At 58.5% G+C, this 18491-nt stretch overlaps 1 protein-coding gene and 1 pseudogene across 1 annotated transcript in view; one reads left to right on the top strand and one right to left on the bottom strand.

The window, feature by feature from the left end:
- Positions 1 to 18491, top strand: part of CFAP99 (cilia and flagella associated protein 99) — a 38882-nt gene that overhangs the window by 20135 nt on the left and 256 nt on the right. The window contains exons 5-15 of the mRNA XM_029949491.1: positions 1411 to 1523; positions 2707 to 2884; positions 4412 to 4492; positions 4669 to 4743; positions 5612 to 5683; positions 5915 to 6003; positions 6513 to 6717; positions 14429 to 14570; positions 14722 to 14873; positions 15675 to 15880; positions 18372 to 18486. Coding sequence (XP_029805351.1) covers positions 1411 to 1523; positions 2707 to 2884; positions 4412 to 4492; positions 4669 to 4743; positions 5612 to 5683; positions 5915 to 6003; positions 6513 to 6717; positions 14429 to 14570; positions 14722 to 14873; positions 15675 to 15880; positions 18372 to 18486 — 1428 coding nt within the window. The remainder of the gene's footprint in view (positions 1 to 1410; positions 1524 to 2706; positions 2885 to 4411; positions 4493 to 4668; positions 4744 to 5611; positions 5684 to 5914; positions 6004 to 6512; positions 6718 to 14428; positions 14571 to 14721; positions 14874 to 15674; positions 15881 to 18371; positions 18487 to 18491) is intronic.
- LOC115286804 lies at positions 11350 to 11971 on the bottom strand (annotated as a pseudogene).

Here is an 18491-nt window from a genome sequence, read left to right as displayed (position 1 = left end):
GGGCAGGAGAGAGGTGACTGGAGGCCATGGCTACACTGGGGAGGCAGCGGTGGCAGCAGCCAGGATCCTGTCCTTGCGCTTGGCTCAGCTCTCCCGCTGCCCTTTCCCTGCAGCTGCAGGGGCCCCGGGCACTGTGCCCTCCGCGCAAGCACGCAGCGTTTAACCCCAACTGCAGCCCCCTCGGCCCGGGAGCCCCGGGAGTCAGGCTCCTCCGCCCTCAGTGGGCAATGGGCCCAGATCCATGGACCGTGCTGCAGGCGAGCCCAGAGGCCAGAGCGGGGACCCACCTGCTGACTCACAACTCCCTCCCCAGTAAACTCCCTGTTCCCAGGGCTCACAGCTCAAGGGTATGCTTTTGGGAACCCAGATGGAGACATTTTGTGTCCACACAAAGCCCTCCTGGGGGACCCCAGCGCGGGGCCTCCCCTTACCGCAGGTTTTCTGGGATCCTGGTTTGAATGGTCTGCATTTGTGCCCTTAACTGAACAAGGTCCCGCAAGCCGGAGTGTGGCTTCGGCTGGGTGGACACCCTCTGGGAGCAGCCCCCATAAGGCCCTGGCGTGGCTGCCCCTCGGAGGAGGGCTGGTGGGGGGCGGGGCGGGTCTTCATTCAGCTGTGCCGAAGGCCACGTCCTGGGACCACGGCCACCCAGCAGACAGCCTGCCTCCTCCCTCCGCAGAAGCATGCCTCCTCCTCCCCAAGGCGGCCGGCCTCCATGAGAAGCTAAACTGTACTGTGTCTTCTAGAACCAAATCCGTTAGACTTGAGGGTCAGGACTGGAAAACAGCCTGCAGGGGCCCACAGCCGCTGGGAGATTCCTGTCCTCGGGGTCCGGCCGCCCCAAGGGCACACGGCCCTGCCCAGGGACAGCATCCGGCCCTCCAGGGGCTGGGTGGGCAGGTCACTCTGGGGGCCCCCCAACTTGCACGATCCTGGGCAAGCAGGGGCAGGTAGCAGAAAACAGTGCACCTCCATGCTAGGAATTCCAGAGCCCATGGGTGAGGGAAGGGGAGGCAGGCCACTGTCCATCTGTCCCCAGCAGGAAGTCTCCAGAAGTGGGGTGTGGGCCTTCCGGGTCCTGGGCAGGTGACTCAGCTCAGGGTCCCCACCAGCAGGGATGTGCCCCAGGACCGGAGTGGGCTGCCCTGAATGCCCAGAGGCCATGGAGCAGGGGCAGCACAGGAGGGGCACCCCCCGGAACAGTGGGGGGCAGGCAGCCTGCCGCGGGCTCCCCTCTCTGATCTGGGGGGGAGGGTTTGTCCCAAGGGACCTCCTGTGTGGACAGCAGTCTCCTTGCATCCTGCGCCCTGGGCCCTGGCTTTCCTGGGAGGGGAACAGGGGGCCTCACCCGGGTGGAGAGGGGGTTCTGGTCCCGAGGCCCCTCCCCAACGGTTCCTGCTTCTCCCTCAGTTCCTGGGGTTCTTCTTCAACCCCTTAAACCTGTGCTCGTGGATCAAGGATGAGTGGAGCCTCATCTATGAGACAACCCACGTCCGAGAGAACTGGATCGACCCCCTGATGAGGTGGGCCAGGCCAGAGCCTCCCCACACCTCACTCCCCGAAGCCCCCCTCATGTCCCTGCGCCTCCTAACAGGCTCGGCCAAATGCTGGCTTCACCGGTGCAGGCTGGGCCCCGGGCAGAAGGACCAGCACAGTGACCCGGCCCTGCCCTTGGCCTCCTGGAGAGGCTGCCGGGGTCAGGGTGAAGCCGGCCCTGTTGTTTCCCTTCTGATAGGGCCTCGTCTTCCTGGGGATGGACAGACGGTTCTGGCACAGGCAGACCTCTTTAGGTACCAGCTGTGTGCAGCAGGAGACCCAGAGGCCGGGGGAGGAGCCCCTCTGTGGGAGAGAAAACCATGGTCCTGGGGTCTCCACATGGCCCTGGAGCTGCCCCTTCCCCTGAAGAAAGCCCTCGGTCCCAGACAGGCTGGTCCACAGGGCTGCCGCCAGGGCCCAGACCTGTGGGGCCTAAGAGAGCTCTCTGGGGGCTCAGCCTGGTTCCAGGGGGCCCACCGCCCACCTTGGCGCTGCCATGGGCAGCCCCGCCTGCCCCCCGGAAACCCCGCTCCCCACTGGCCCTCGGAAGTGCCCCCTTCCTCTGGTGGCCGTGTCCTCGAGCTGGGGCATGAGCTACACAAACACCGTCTGTCCTCGGGGGAGCCCCACTGGCCAGGCTGGTGAGGGGGACTGGGCCCACCTGGGGTGTGAGGCACAGACCCCTGCTGCAGAGCACCCCCGCCCCAAAGCTCCACCCTGCTCCCCCAGCCCCTTCCCTACCTGTCGCCAACAGTGCAGATCCAGAACATTCCAGGCCTCTCCAGCTTCTCCCAGCCTCCTCCCCCCTGGGCCCTCCGCTGGGGCCCAGATCAGCTCCCTGTCCCTCCTGCTGCCCCTCCTCAGGCCCCTGGAGTCCCACAGCCAGGACCTCTCTGTCCCTGTCCTCCCAACTCCCCACGCAGCAGCTGGCTTGTGGCCACAGTGCCGCCAGCCTCCTCTCCTCGCCTGTCTGCGTGACCCGGGTGTGGCTGGTACATTTCGACACTGAGGGCACTGCTGGCCCTCAGGGGAGAGCAGCGCTCAGTTCCGTCATCACTCCACACCCTGAGGCGGACCCAGGGTGTCTTGGGTCCTCTGGCTCCCGAGGGCTGTGCCCCAGTTGACCTGAGGAAGTGGCCCTAAGTGGCTGCTCCCTCCTTTGCCTTCAAGATGGCAGCCGGAGGTCCAGGAGCTGATCACCCAGCTAGAGGGAGTGTTGCCCCGTCAGTCCACTCCTTCCAAGACAAAGGCCAAAGTCACAAAGCCCAAGGAGTTCCAGCTGACTGTCCCCAGACCCCGCGCCGTTCCAGTGCCTGAGCCAGTCCCTGTCGTGGCCAAGTCGAAACCAGTAAGTGCAGACATTTGTGGGGAGCACAGCCCGTCCAGGCTAGGAGAGTGGAGTCTGTGAGCCAGAAGCCCGCTGGGCTCTTCCAAGGTGGCTGGACCAGACGAGGAGCATTTGGTGACCCCACGCCTCTGTGGGGACCCAGCTGACCTGGGGCCTGCCCAGTGAATTCCTGTGCTCCACACACCGAGGTCTGGTCAGCAGAGATGAACCAGACCCGCCGGGCTTGGTGTCTGACGTGTGCCTGTAACCGTGGCAGCGCGGGTCTCCCTCCCTGTCAGCAGCACAGCTGCAGGCCACAGGGTGCTCTTCTGTACTGTTCAGGCCGTTAGAGGGTGAGTGTGTGACCCCATCATGTCACCTGTCCTCACCCCGGGGCCTCTGCACACCTGACCTCTTCCTCTCCTCCCTCTCCCTCTCCCCACCTTGCTGACTTCTCCTGCCAGGCAGGATGTTTTGTATTGCAAGTAACAGAAAAAAGCAGCTCAAACTGGTGTAGACCATAGAGGACTGGCTGACTCTTGGCTGAGTAGGATAGGCCTCAGGCCGAGTTTGATCCGAGTTCGGGCTGTGCTTCTGTGGGTCACCCTTATCTCCGGGCAAACTCCCTCATTGTAGAAATGTCCCAGGCCTTCCCCTCACTCTAAGCCCCCCGGGCCATGAGAGGACCTCTAGGGCCAAGAACTCTGGGGAAGCACTATTAGACCGGCTCAGGCCGCGGGCCTCCCCGGGAGCGGACGCGATGTTCTGACTGACCGCAGTCTCTACCCACGCCCGTGGCGGAGACAGCTTCCCAGATCCAGTCTGGTTTCCTCAGAGAGTTAAGCATGGCATGGCTGGGAAGGGAGGGGGCGGGGAGGTCCCAGGGTCCCAGCTCACCCCCACCACCTTCAGGCCTCACTGCAGCCTCTCCATCCAGAGAGAATTTCCATGAGCCCCTCGCCCGTATCAGGTCCCTCGAGTGTTCCGATGGTCCGTAGATGCACAGGGCAGAGGACAAGGAGTTAGGGTCTGGGGCTCAGGCGTTTCCAGGCTGTCCCTGCCCCACCCCCATGGACACTGCTCCCTCCAGGCTGGTGAGGGTCCCCGTGACTGGACCCTGTGGCCGGCCCTCAGGCCACCCTGGTCTCTGCGGTATTCGTGCCGTGGCCCCTCCCCCTCCCTGGCACCACTTTTCTGGGGTCCATGGCACTTTCCTGGCTTCACTTGCCCCTCCACGCCTCCCTTTTCATCCCCTACCTGCTTAGCGGTCTTCTGTCTGTTCCCCCATTATCTGCGGCTCTGGACCCCGCACTTGGCCGCCTTCCTTCTTGCCGCTGGCCTGACGTCCTTCCTTCCCTCCCCTGGATGACCACTGGCACCCAGGGCATCCCAGTCAGAACTCAGCAGCCTCCCTCCCGGCCCTGCTTCTGCTGGCACGGGCACCACCCTCTCCTCACCCACACCCCGCTGGCCGCCAGCCTGGCACTCCTACACACTCCAGAAACCGTAGCCGCTGACTGCGGGCTATGCCTCCGGCCGCCCTGCCAGGTCCCCAGGAGCACCTACCAGCGGCCCAAGGAGCAGCAGCTGCTGGAGATGACCAAGAGGTACAATCGCCGGAAGGCGGAGGTGAGGAGCCACAGAAGACCCCTGCCTTCCTCGCCCCCTCTGGGCCTGTTCTGGGAGGAGGTGGGCGCGGGGGGCGGGGGAGGAGCGGGAAGCTGGTGCATGCCTTCGTCCCTCCCGGCGCCCAAGGATGCTGGGTGGTGGCCCGCGGGGCCAGAGCCATGTGCTGCCGCTTGCAGGAGCTGCTGCTCAGGGCGAGCGTGGAGGAGATGCGGTGCGCGGTGCCCCAGTCCCGCGGGGAGCCCCTGACGCAGGTAACGCCCAGGCCCCCTCGCCCTGCGTCCGTCTTCGAGACGGCACTCTCACAACACGCAAAAGCCCCCCCCCCATGCCCCTTCAGCGGTGATGCAGTGAGCCCCTTCTTTAGCCTGTCGGGCCCCAGCTCCCGGCGCTGGGCTGAGCACAGCCTGGGGGCACGTGCAGCCGCGCCTCCAGATCCACACAGACCAGCGTCTGCACCCTCTCTCTGGGCATTCCCAGATCCCCATACTGAAAAACAAAAAAGCCAGGTAAGGTTGTCACTAAAGAAAAGGTAAAGGACGAAAGACAAGGAAGGCCTGTCCATGGGGGACGCTCTGTCCAGAGGATCTGGGCCTGCCCTGCCCTCCCCACCGTGGGCTCCCGCCCACCCCGGTGGTGCCTGGCCCCCACAAGCAGTTGGGGCAGGCGGAGCATGGCCCGGGGGTGTGCTGGCGGAGTTCCAAGGGGGCGCCCGTCTACCCACCGCTCCACACACTGGGGCTGTGGGGCCTCTCTGGGAGCACCTCAGGGCAGCAGCAAGCAGAGAGCATCTTGGGTAGCAGCCAGGAAAGGTCCTAGAAGCCAGCGGCCAGTGGGAGCCACTGCGGGGACAGGTCCTGAGCCCAGAGGTTCAAGCACCCCTGACCGGGAACTGTTGTCCCCAGGCCTGGGAGGCCCGACACCCGGGAAAGGCTGGGGAGGGCGCGGGAGACACAGGTGTTGTCACGGCACCTGTGAGCAGGGGGTGGGCTGGGACACATGGGAGGGCAGCTGGAGTGAGGACAGGGGAGCGCGCTGGCCCTCCGGGGTGTGGGGCCCACCGTTCCCCCGGGTGCGCCCAGGGCTCCTGGTGGGCACAGGTGCCCGGCCTGGTTCCCGCAGGGCTCTCCGAAGAAGCTGCAGCTCCAGCTCATGCCCCGAATCCTAAGGACTCCAAAGCTGACCTTCTACAAGGTGAGGGGTGCTCCTGACTGGCCAGGGTGGGTATGGGGTGCCCGTTCTAGTCCCCTCTCCCCGGATGTTCCCCTCGTGGCCAGGTCTGTGCCCAGAGGATCCCATGGCCAGAGCGGCCCTGAGGAAGGCCCCACCCTAGGGCCCGAGGGCAAGTGCAGGGGCGACGGGGCACCTGCTGGCCCGACTCCCCACCAGCTGCCAGATTGCAGCCGGCCCTCCTCTCTCCTGCAGACCAGCAACGTCCCCGTGAAGCTCAACACTGCCGCCGTGCTACGGGAAGGATCTTTATACCAGCGGCAGGTGGAGAAAGAGCTGGAGAGGTGGGGGGCAGCCCCTCAGCCCCCTTCAGAGGACGGGGTGCAGGGACGGTTCTTCTGGGAGGTGAGGCGGTGGCCAGTGGGGGGAAGATGGCGTCTGGCGTCAGGGTCACGGCTGCCTGCTTCCAAGAAAGATCATTTGCTCAGTGAAGGAAACTGGGCAGAAGGAGGCTTAGCAGAAAGCTGGCCCGGCCCCAGCCTCTCCCAGGGTCACCTCCTCTTCAGACCCCCCTGGGGCCCCCCACTGATCACCACACCATGGCTCCCTGGGCTTGCCCCATGAGTTGGGCTGTGGGTGGGAGTTTGGGTGGCCGACCAGATGGATGAGAGGGTGGACAGGTGGCCGATGGGCGGAGACGAAGGCCGGGGACAGGCAGGCGGTGGGCCGTGGGCGGGTGCTGTGGCCAGCGCTGGGTGAGGGGCTCCCGGCGCCTGTGAGGCCACCACCCCGTGGGGAACGTGTGCCCCCACTGTGGCCAGCGCAGGCCCCCATTCTTGCCCCTTCTCCCCAGGGTGGACAAGCTTGTGGACGGGGCCGGGGACTTCTCCGAGTTCTTCGAGTGGCAGAGGAAGGTGCTGGCGGAGGACCGGGAGGAGCAGCTGGCCGCGGGCGAGTGCCGCAGGCTGCAGGGGAAGCTCAGCCGCGAGGAGGCCATCCTGGCCCGGCGGCACCTGGCGCAGGGGAACAGGGAGAAGGCCGAGCAGAAGAAGGAGGAGGTGACATGGCCTCGAGGGGGGTGGGGGGGGCCGGCTGGCGGGCTGACCCCAGGTCATTTTCTCCTAAGACCCACAGAGCGGCTGTGGTTTCTCTTCCTGCCCCTTCCTGGGCGTGGGGGGGGGTCAGAGCCTTCTGGGGGGACAGTCTGGCCAGCCCCCACCGGCAGTGGCAGTGGGCCCACACATGCACACGTGAAGGAGGATCTGAGGTTCTGGCAGAAATTTCTGGAAAGCCGACACTTTTGCATAGGGCGTCCATTCCCATAGCAGGCCTGCCTCCTCCTACGTCAGGTGGCCTGGGTGGGGGCTCCAGCCTGCGTTTCCCTGAGAGTCTCTTCCTTGCAGTGGCCCCCAAGTGGCCTGGGCTCTGCAGGCCCGACCTCAGCTCTGTCTGTCCCCAGACGTGTGCCCCTGGGGACCTGCGGGTGGGGGGCGGGGGGCGTGCTCAAAGTTCCCTCAAATGCCCTTTGGATAACGTGTTTGTGTCTGAGTTTGATGTTAGAACCTGCTCTTCCTTCCTTTTTAGGTTTTTGGTTTTTTTTTTTTTTTTTTTTTTTACAAATAGGAAGTCAAAGCGATCTGAAAAATAGACTCAGGGAAGTGTCTCTTCTTGTAAACCCCTTGCCACCTTCCCACTTCTGTTCTTATTTTCATTCACCTCTGGATCATCTTTCCTTCCTGGCAAATACGCACACTTGTGTACACACCCTTCCTCACTCCCTTTTCCCTTACATAAAATGCCTGCTTACCCGTGACGGGAAATGCTGAGCCAGTCTTCCGTGGTTGTGGAGAGAGGTTTTCAAGGAAGCTTCTAGAGGGACGTGGCTAAGTGCCACAGTCACCGAGAGCGGGGCTGGATCCTCGCTGCTTGGGCACCTTCCTCGGGGGAGCGGGCGCGGGGCTGGAGCCCAGGACCCCGGCGGAGTGCGCCGTGCTGAATTCAGGAGTGTTGGCTCATCTCGCGCCTCAGTACCGTTCTGGTTTGCGTTTCATTGACGACGTGTGAGTTTGACGTGTTGCCATATACTTAGGAGCCGTTCCTGCGTCTTTTTCTGTGAACGGCCTCTCCCGGGCTCTACGCCCTTCGCTCCGGCTCGGCGGCGGCCCGCTGGGCGAGCAGAACCGGGTCCGCTGAAGGTCTGGAACAGGACGCGCAGATACACCTCCCCTCGCGACGTGATTGTCACAACGGAGCCAACTGCCGCCTCCGGCCCCGCCAGCGGCCACCTCCTCCCGTTAGCGGGAGCCCTGGAGATCTCTGTCAGCGAATTTCACGTACACGTTACGAACTGCAGTCGGCACCCTGTGCGTTAGGTCCCTGGAACGTGTCTTCTAACAGACTCCGTGCACTCGGAGCCGGCCCGAGGCTCAGGTCTCTGCGACGAAGACACGGATCTTGTCAGATTCCACACGGCGACCCTGCCTCCGCACCTGGCTCATCTCACTTAACATAATGTGGTCCTGGCTTATCCATGTTTTTGCAAATGGCAGGGATTTCCCTCTGTTTTAAGGCTAATTCTCATATTCATCTGTGAAGGGACACTGAGGTCACTGCCAGGTCTTGGCGATTGTGAACACTACTGCGGAGAACACGGGGGATGCAGACATCTCCTCCAAAGAGTGATTTTGCTTCCTTGGAATCTAAACCGGAAGTGGGGTCACTTCTGGGATCTAATTTAAAAAAATTTTTTTAATGTTTTATTTTATTTTTGATACAGACAGAGACAGAGCATGAGAGAGGGAGGGGCAGAGAGAGAAGGAGACACAGAACCAGAAGCAGGCTCCAGGCTCTGAGCTGTCAGCACAGAGCCCAACGCGGGGCTCGAACCCACGAACGTGAGATCTGACCTGAGCCGAAGACGGAGGTTTAACCGACTGAGCCACCCAGGCGCCCAGGGATCTAATTTTAAAACCGGTGGTTCCGGGGGCCTCTGGCTGGCTTAGCCAGTACAGGATATGACTTTGGATTTGAAGGTCCTGAGTTTGAGCCCCACATTGGCTGCAGAGATTACTTTTTAAAAACTGGTAATTCTATTTTTAATTTTTTGAGGAAAAAACGACTGCACCAATTTGCATTCCCACCAACAGCTCACGGAACTCCCTTCCTGCACATCCTGACTGAGGGGCATCTCATTACGGTGTTGATTTGCGTTTCCCTGATAATGAGTGGTGATGAGCCTCCTTTCTTGTGTCTGTTGGCTCTTTGTTTATCGGAAAAATGTCTGTTCACATCCTTTGCTCATTTTTTAGTCAGGTTATTTGGCTTTTTTTTTTTTTTTTTGCTATTGAGTTCAGTGAGTACTTTATATATATTTTTAAGCATCATCATCATGCATTTCACCATTCTTTTTTTTTAATGTTTTTTATTTGTTTTTGAGAGACAGTGCGAGCAGGGGAGGGTCAGAGAGAGAAGGAGACACAGAATCTGAAGCAGCTCCAGCTCTGAGCTGTCAGCAGTGAGCCCGACGTGGGGCTTGAGCCCACGAACTGTGAGATCATGACCTGAGCCGAAGCTGGACACTTAACCGACTGAGCCCCCCAGGCGTCCCTATATATTTTTTGATATTTACCCCTTATCAGATATATAGTTTGCAAGTGTTTTCTTCCCTTCCATAGGTTGCCTTTTCATTTTGCTGGTTGTTCCCTTTGCAGAACCTGTGAGTTTGATGTGGTCTCAGTAGTTCATCTTTGCTCTTGTTGCCTGTGCTTGTGATGTCAAATCAAAAAAAAAAATCATCACTCAGGCCCATTAGGAGGGAGCTTGTCTCCTATTTTCTTCTAGGAGTTTGTGATTTCAGGTCTTGTGTTTAAGTCTTTAATCCACTTTGAGTTGACTTTCGTGTGTGGTGCGAGAGGAGGGTCCAACCTCGTTCCTGGGCGCGTGGGTGTCCCGGCTTCCCAGCCCGGCTCGTCGAAGACGCGGCCCCTTCCCTGCCACGCGGTCTCAGCGCCTCGGCCAAAGATCGCTTGAGCGCTTCCGAACGAGCTCCTAGCCTTCGTTTCTTTGGTTTTTAAGAGTTCTTTGCGTATCAGGGAGAGTAACGTTTCGTGATCTAATGCTGATATTTTCCTCCAGTCGGTCACTTGGCTTTGCTTGTGTGTTTCACCGCGCAGACTTACGCATCTTCCTGGGATCATGTCTGGACTCTGAGGCGTGAGGAGAAAGGCTCTGCCCGAACCCGTGCTACGGACAGACTTGCCCAGGCGTCCTCTCGTGTTTAAACTGCATTTTTGATCGGGCTCTCTAATCCACTCGAAGTTTATTCTCATACACGGTCTGGGCTTGGACCCACTTCCCCGGCCCTCCAGCCGGCTCTTCCAATCTGTGAATGCAGTATGCCTCACCGCTTATTTAAATCTTTTACTTCTTTCATCGGTGTTGTGTAGTTTTTAGCACCCAAGTCCTGGACACGTTCTGTTAGATTTGTGCCCAAGTGTTTCTTTTATTATTTTTGAGTAATTGTGAGTGTTGTTATATTTTTCATTCTGGTGTCTGTGTATCTGACGCTACTATATTAAAACGTAATTGACTTTGTGTGTTGATCTTATATCTTGTGACCTTGCCGAACCACTTTAGAAGTTTTCTAGGACAAACAAGGCATTTGTCATAGAGTCCTTGTGACTCTCTAGTAGACAATCATGTCATCTGTAAAGAATAGTTTATTTCTTAATCTCTGACCTGTGTTCCTATCATTTGCTCCTCTAGCCTCTTGCACTGGCTAGAACTTTCCAGTACTTCGTTGAATAAAAAAGAGCATACAGGGGCGCCTGGGTGGCTCCGTTGGTTAAGCATCTGACTTTGCCTCAGTTAATAAACTCATGATTTGTGGGTTCCAGCCCCGCGTCGGGCTCTGTGCTGACAGCTTCCGATCTGCTGTCCCATCCCAAACCCTGCCTTTTGCACGTCTCTGGGAAACTGAGGAGACGGGTACCATAAAGACACTGGCAAGGCCTGAGGTGGCAGAGCTGGCCAGGCAGATGGCCATCGCAGCGCAGTGTGGCCCCCCCGCCCCCACCAAGCCTCGGCCGTCTCCTTGGTCCTGTGCTGCCCCACATCCGCCCCCCGGCCCCGGTCTGTGCACAGTTGCAGAGAGCCGGGAGACACTGCCTCTTCCCCTCCCTCTCCGCTGTCCCTGCTGTCCCTGAGCTGTGTCTGTGCTGTCCCAGAGGTGTGCTCAGGCAGGGGCCCTGGGACCCAGCAGGGCAGGCCTCCTCGCCCACGGTGGTTTGTGATTTGTTCTTTCTTTCTTTCTTTTTTTTTTTAATTTAATGTTTATTTATTTTGAGAGATAGAGAGAGCACATGAGTGGGGAAGGGACATAGAGGAAGAGAGAGAAAGAGAATCCCAAGCAGGCTCTGTACTGTCAGCACAGAGCCCAACACGGGGCTCGAACTCACAAACCATGAGATCATGACCTGAGCCAAAATCAAGAGTTGGACGCTTAACCGAGTCACCCAGGCATCCCACCAAATAAAATTCTTACTGATAATAAGAAAATTCTAAGTAACGCTGTATTAGAGAGGCCAAGTAATTATAGTCCTACCCTATATTTTTGTGCTTGAATTAACAATGGTCCTATATTTGTTCTTTAGATTAAACAAGTTGTTGGAATGCACTTATAATATCTTATTTCAGTTTGTCACATACCAGTTAGCAATGTCCTTGGGAGCCACTAAATTTTGAAGAAATGCTTGTAATCCTAATTGTCTATCTTCTAAAAAATCAGCATTGTAGTTATCTTTGAACCAGTGTTTCGGTGGAAGTGCTAATCGAAAGCCTGGAAACATCTCTTTTAATTTATCATTAAGCCTAGAGAAGTCAGTGTATCTTCTAAAAACTACCCAGCTTTCTTCCGGGGTTTTCTTTACTAGTATTTTATATATGGTAAATTTAGCTCTTTCTTCCATCACCTCATAACCCAGTATAGTAGGTGTAGAAGGCCTGTCTTCCAAATATGCTGTTTCAGGATTTTGCTCTTCACTTTCTCTTGGTCTAGTAGAATACTCAATGGAAGAACCCGCACCTGTAAATTTGGTCCTAAGGAGGGGACTGCTACAGACAGATGAAGTACTATCCACTGGATCAGGCACACTTGTCTGCTTAAAAGTACCCATACCTGAGTCCTCGTTCTGGCCTTTGGAAGAGGTGGAGCTTGTTGAGATACTCCCAAGAAAAGAACTTCTTTGGTTTCTGTTGGTTGTAAAACCGGAAGTTCCCTGTGGGCATGGGGTCTGGGACGGGTGGAGTCGCCATCTTCTTTTAGCCTTTGCAACAAACCTACACACTGCGGAGTCCAAACAGAGAACACGTCATATGAAATCCATTATTTTCTTCTTAGAAATATCAGCCCCCTCCACGATCCTGTGGAGTGACTTTCCTTTCAATTTGTTCTTTCTTTGCCCGGAATCAACTCACCCGAGACAAGGCCCCTGCAGATTGTGGCCGCCCACCTCTTTTCACCTCCTGCTTCCGCACAAGCATCTTCCCACTTATTACCAACTTTTCAAAAGTACTCTTAACAATAAACATTTTACTTCGGAACAGTTTAAAGAGTTACAGAAAAGTTGCAAAGATGGTGCAGAGAGTTCCCATACCCTCCCACACAGCCGCCTCTGCTGGTGACGCTTACGTCCCCGTGCTGGCGCCGCAGGGGGCACCGCAGGCCTGACCAGGGTTGCAGAGGCCCCAGCTCCAAGGTCAAGGAGGGCGTGAGCTGCACCGCCGTGCTCTCTGCTAAGCTCCCTGGGGAGGACCCTGCCTTGCCTCTCCCAGGTTCTGGTGCCCCCAGGAGTCCCTTGTCCACGGGGGAGCCCCAGCCCAGCCTCTGCCTTGGTCCTCACATGGCCCTGCGCCCACGTCTCGCCGTGTCCCTCTCCTCTTCTTACAGACCCTTGTCATTGGATTTAGGGCGCACCGTAAACCCAGCAGGATTTCATCCTGAGACCCTCACCTAACTGGATGTGAGATCACATTCCGAGGTCCCAGGCCGACGTGAATTTGGGGAGGCACTAACCCACTACCCCTTGGTGTGTCTGTCACAGCCAGAGCCAACGCTGGGACCGCGAACTCCGCACTTCACTTAGATTTCATCACATTTGCCCCAGCGAAGGCCCCTTCCTGTCCCTGGACACCACTTCACATTTAACGGTCACGCCTCAGCCTCTTCTGGGCTGTGGCCGTCTCTCAGACTTCCCTTGTTTTCGGTGACCCTGACAGTGTCGAGGGGAGGGGGCCAGGACACCCCTCAGCCAGGACGTGTCTGATGTTCCCCTCATGGTTACACTGGGGTTGTGGGTTTGGGGAGGAGGCCCATCACGCCCGTCAAGGGCACCTGCTGTCAACCAGCTCTTCACTGTGATGTTGACCTTGACCCCTGGCCAAGGTCGTGCCTGCTAGGTTTCTCCGCTGCAGTTACTTCCCCCTTTGCACACAGCGCCGTGCAGAAGGGGATCTCGACGCAAAGCCCGCAGCCAGGAGGGGACGACACTGAGGATTCTCTGCACCAGGGGCCTCTCTCTTCTCCCCCACTTTCTTATTCATTCCATCACCTCTTTCAGTGTGGACTCATAGATTTAATTTACACTTTGTCTTATCAAAAGCATAACTTTGTTGCAAGCTTTGGCCTTTAGGGGTCCCTTCGGGTTGACCTCCTGTGTCCCTCTGACTGACGTCTGTCCTTCCTTACTATAGGACACTAGACAGTGTACCAGGCTCACCTGTGTTTTCCCTGTCCCAGTCCTAAAATAAGCTATTTCTGCGAGAGCCCTGGTTCCCTTTCTTAGAACCTGGAACAAAATTGTACAAATTGAAGGGGACGGCAGACAGGCACTGTTGATACACGCCAGCAAATTGTTTTACAAAAGGACTGCTTCGCGCTCAGTGTCTGAAGCTGAAGTCCTCGCTACCTGCAAGCTGATTCTCCACTGACGGTGCAGCCGAAGAAGAGCCCCTGCCACACAGACCGCCAGCGGCAGGGGTTCGGTCGCTCCGGGCCACTCCGGGGCGGCGACAGGAGGCCTAGCCCCGCATTGTAGCATTGTTCTGAACTGTTCGCAACGGCACCAAACCGGGAGCCATCTGAATGTCCACCCACAGCAGAGCGGATGAAAGCGTTGTGATACATTCCCTAAAACATACAGCCACAAAATGAAGCCACCTACAGTCCAGGCGACAACGAGTATGAGGCAAATGACCACAGCGAGGAGCCACAGAGGCCAGACTCAACCAGACGCACCAAAGGATTCCAGTCACGTGTGCCAAAGCGGCAAAACCACACTCTGTCCTGTCGTTTAAGACTCTGACCTCCTGAAACATCAGAAGAGGGTGGGGTGACCAGCAAGCAGGATGTGCCTGGGGGCTCACGTGGCAGGGACCCTGAGGCCGCCCAAGGGTCTGGCATGTCCTGGGCTCCACATGGCTTCAAAGTATTGAGCACCCTCCTCTCTCAACTGGAGTCCCGGGTGGGTGGGCTTTGGGGCAGACCCAGCAGCTCGGACATGGTTTCCCAGGACCACAGAGGGGAAGGGGACAAGGGTGGGACTTCCCCTACGCCTGACCTCCAGGGGACTTCCCGAGAGCCACTGAGCTTGCATCTGGGCTTCGGGGTGATGCAGGGCCACTCGTGCTCCGGGGCCGGGGCAGACGGGGGGAACTGAGCCTGCTCCAGGGGGCCCTGCGGCCCTGACGGCGGCGGGTCGGTTGTCTGAGCAGATGGCCGAACTGATGCAGCGGCTTGCGGAGCGGCGCCTCCAGGAGGAAAGGTCCCTGAAGGAGCTGGTGCAGCAGGTGGCAGAGGCACAGCAGAACGTGAAGGCGGCGCAGATGAAGCTCCTGAGAGGCCGGCAGCAGAGAGGTACCGCGGGGAGCCGGGCACCGTGGGGCCGCACCCAGCCCCACTCCCCGGCCCGGGCCCTGCCCCAAGGGTCTGCGGCGAGTGCTGAGAGCCCAGTGCCCGCGAAGGCAGGCCACCCTGTGACTCCTCAGCGCCCCGCTTGGCCCTCAAGTCCAGGAGGTGATGGAGGAGAGCCGGGAGCTGCTGCAGCGCAGCGCGGAGGCGGCCGAGCAGGAGCAGCAGCGACGCTGCGAGCGTATCGCTCAGCTGCGTGCCCTGGAGACGCAGCCCATGCCCAAGGGCAAGCTTGTGGACCTGACCCAGGTGAGGGCTCGGCCGGGCCTGGAGAAGCCTCCCCATGTCTTCCTGCGGCCGGCATTGCCGTGGGAGGCCGTGTTCAGAATGCCCACCGAGATCCGGCCGGCACAAGTGGCCAGCCGGCTGTGGACGCTGCGCCTGCCCGGCTGGAGGCCTAGGACTGACCCGAGGGTTCACAGTCCTGTCGGGGAGACCTCTGTGACCTCTGGAGGCAGGAGGCCAGGGCCCCTAGGAGTGGGCAAGGTAGGCTTCATGTTGAAGGAGGTCCTGGGACCCTAGGGTCCAGGTGGGAAGGGCAGAGGAGGGAGAGCACAGGTGTGCGCGGGCTGGAGGAGAGGAGAGCAGGGGTGCCTGGAGGCCCGTGCGAGTGGCACCCTGAGAGGCCAGGCTGGCATCCGGCGAGGTAGGAGCAGGACGTCAGGGCCCCGCGAGCTGGCGTGGGAGCTTGGCCTGATCCCAGGGAATGTGGGACGTTCGCGGGGCTTTCTGCACAGGCCCCTGCAGGTCCTGGCTTGGGGAGACAGTGCTGAGCTCCATTTGGGCCCCACCTCATAGAGGGGCCTACAGGGCACCCAGCTGAGATGTGCGGTCAGCAGTGGGGGGCTGAGGCTGGAGAGGCTGAATGGCAGGCACCTTGCACAGGTACCACTGAGGCAGGGGAAGTTGGTCCCCAGGGCCCAGGGGCCAGACTGGAACCTGGAGAGAGGGCACCAGCGCCGGCGCAGAGGAGCGGTCAGGGCACAGTAGAAGGCCGCGTGGCTGGGCGCGGGCCTGACGCCCGGCTGCGGGCCTCCCATCGCCCCGCAGACCCCTGGGTATGGCCTGGAAGGCGAGATGTCTGTGGTGGAGCTCCGCGAGCGGCTGGCCCTGCTCAAGGAGACCCGGAGGCGCGCGGAGGAAGAGAAGCGAGACCAGATCGTCCAGGGCAAGCGCGCCAGAAGCCGGGAGCTCCAGAACGTGGTGGAGCAGATCTCGCTGTGCCGGGCCGCCATGGGGAGGTCTGCCGCCTTGAGGTCGGTACCAGTGGCCCCAGGGGGCAGGCGACTTAGGCAGGAGCGCGGAGCGAGCCTGCCTTTGCAGCCTCCCAGGTGGACACTGCCTGCAACAGCATTCCACCCTTAGGCCCGGGCCGCTCCCTTGCAATAACCTCTCCCACCTCCGCTATTTCGATAGCTAATCTTCAGACATACAAAAACGGTAACAAAATCATGCAGTGACGCCTGGTGGCAAAGTGATGGCATGTAGCTCATGAGCACTGCCTTTGCCGTGTGTTTCATCTAGCTAGCTCCTTTGTGGCTGCAGAGCCATCCGGAAGGAGTTGCAGGCATCAGACCCTTGACTCCTAAACACTCTGGTGTGCATCTTCTGAAAAAAAAACATTGTCCTACATAACCACAGCACACGGACACAACTAGAAAATTAACAAAAATTCCCATGATCTCAATATCCTGTCCTGACTCACGTTTCTTTAGCAGCCCAAGACTGTTCACTACGACTTTTGTAAAATTTTTAAAATTTGAGAGAGAGAGTGAGAGCATGCATGGGTAAGAGTGGGGTAGAGGCAGAGAGGAGAGAGAATCCCAAGCAGGCTCCACACTGTCAGCTCCCGGCCTGACACGGGACTCGAGCTTACAAAGAAGGAGATCATGACCAGAGCCAAACCCAAGAGTCGGACACTTAACCCACTGAGCCACCCAGGTGCCCATGTTCACTATAACGTTTTAATTTCTTTTTTAACATTTATTTTTGAGAGACAGAGAGAGACAGTGTGATCAGGGGAGGAGCAGAGAGAGAGGGAGACACAGAATCCGAAGCAGGCTGCAGGCTCTGAGCTAGCTGTCAGCACACAGCCCAACGCGGGGCTTGAACCCACGAACCATGAGATAGTGACCTGAGCTGAAGCCAGACGCTCAACCACCTGAGCCACCCAGCCACCCTCACTATAACTTTTAAAAGATTGTTTGCTATAACTTTTTCTTTCCAACCAGAACCTTGCTGAGATTCACACATAGCATTTGACTGTCAAGCATCTTAACTTGATTGACTACTCTCTTTTAACGGAGGGGCGCCTGGGTGGCTCAGTCAGTTAAGCCTCCGACTTCGGCTCAGGTCAGATCTCACGTCCGTGGGTTCGAGCCCCGCGTCAGACTCTGTGCTGACAGCTAGCTCAGAGCCTGGAGCCTGCTTCGTGTTCCATGCCTCCTCTCTCTGCCCCTCCCCCTCTCATGCTCTGTCTCTGTCTGTATCAAAAATAAAAAAAAAAAATTAATGGAGGGCATGCTCATGCGTACCCCTTTTGTTTCAAGAACACTGTGGTGACTTTTCTCGCCCAAGTGTCTGTCCCGTGGCCAGCCTTGGTCAGGCACAGGTTGGTGTCACCTGCCCCAGTCAGACTGGCCTGTGGGCTCTGGCCCGATGCCCTAGAAAGGCAAGGCTACCCCATGGAAGAAAGCACCCAACCTGTCACAGCATAGCCTGGTTCAGGGCCTGGCACACAGAGCTCCAGAAAAAGTGTAGAGCTGGGGTGGGTGGGTAGTGGGGTGGACAGAAGGAAGGAGAGTCACAAAATCCATCACTATCGGGGTGCCTGGGTGGCTCACTCAGATGAGTGTCCAAAATTTGACTCATGTCGTGACCCCTGGGGGAGTGGGATCAAGGCCCATGTCTGGCTCTGGGCTGAGCATGCAGCCTGCTTGGGATTCTCTCTCTCTCTCTCTCACTCTCTCTCTCTCTCTCTCCCTCCTTCTCCCTCGGCCCCTCTCCACTGCTCAAGCACTCTCTTTGGGGAAAAAAAATCCATCACTATTGATGCTGACTGACTGCTGCTCTGGTTACAGTTTGAGGAGGCCCTGTGACAGCTGTAGGGGCTGGCCACTCAGCAGGTCCCCAGGGTGGCATGTGCCCGGCACGTTTTGCCACTTCCAGCTGCTAGACTTAACCTGACAGACCCCATACACAGTCTGGTTGGCACTAGGGAGCCTCCAAGGGTCCAAACCCACTAACAAAGCTCTGGAGCTCTCTGCATGCAGCCAGATACCCTGACATCAATCCGCCAGGACCATTTCAGTGGACCGTCTGCCTGGAGCCGGCAGAGAAGGGATGGTGGCTTAGGGAACAGCACCGACGCAGCCCGAGTGCTGTGGTGTGCCCCTAAACCAAAGCCACGGGGAAACAATCTGTAGAATGAGGTCTCATTTGGGAAGGAAAATTGATTCAGTATGATAGAGAATTGCAAAGATGTAAGCAGCGGCTGCCTCTAGGCAAGAGAGTGGCAAGAAGAGAGCCAGATAAAAGAGGGTTTTTACTTTTTTGCTCCATGTACCTACGTAGCCAATATACATAGGATGCATTTTTAAAACGTCAGGTACAAAGAGAAAGAAGGGAGAGGCCCTGGGGGAACGGCACCCCAGGGGTCCTTGGAGAGCCTCTCCCCCGCTGCACCTAAAACACTCCCACTGACCTAGGGTTAGGGCACCTCCTAAGCCCGCTCTGTCCGCCGCGCAGGTGGGAGGAGAAGAAAGCCCGGTCCGCGGCCCCGGCGGCGCCCCTCCGGGACGAGCGCGTGCTCGAGCTGCGGCGCAGGCTCGAGGAGAAGGCGGCCGCGCGCCGCGCGCAGGAGGTCCC

The sequence above is a fragment of the Suricata suricatta genome, chromosome 1 (genome assembly GCF_006229205.1).
Source record: "Suricata suricatta isolate VVHF042 chromosome 1, meerkat_22Aug2017_6uvM2_HiC, whole genome shotgun sequence".
Classification (NCBI taxonomy): domain Eukaryota; kingdom Metazoa; phylum Chordata; class Mammalia; order Carnivora; family Herpestidae; genus Suricata; species Suricata suricatta.
This window is presented reverse-complemented; position numbering and strand designations above follow the sequence as displayed.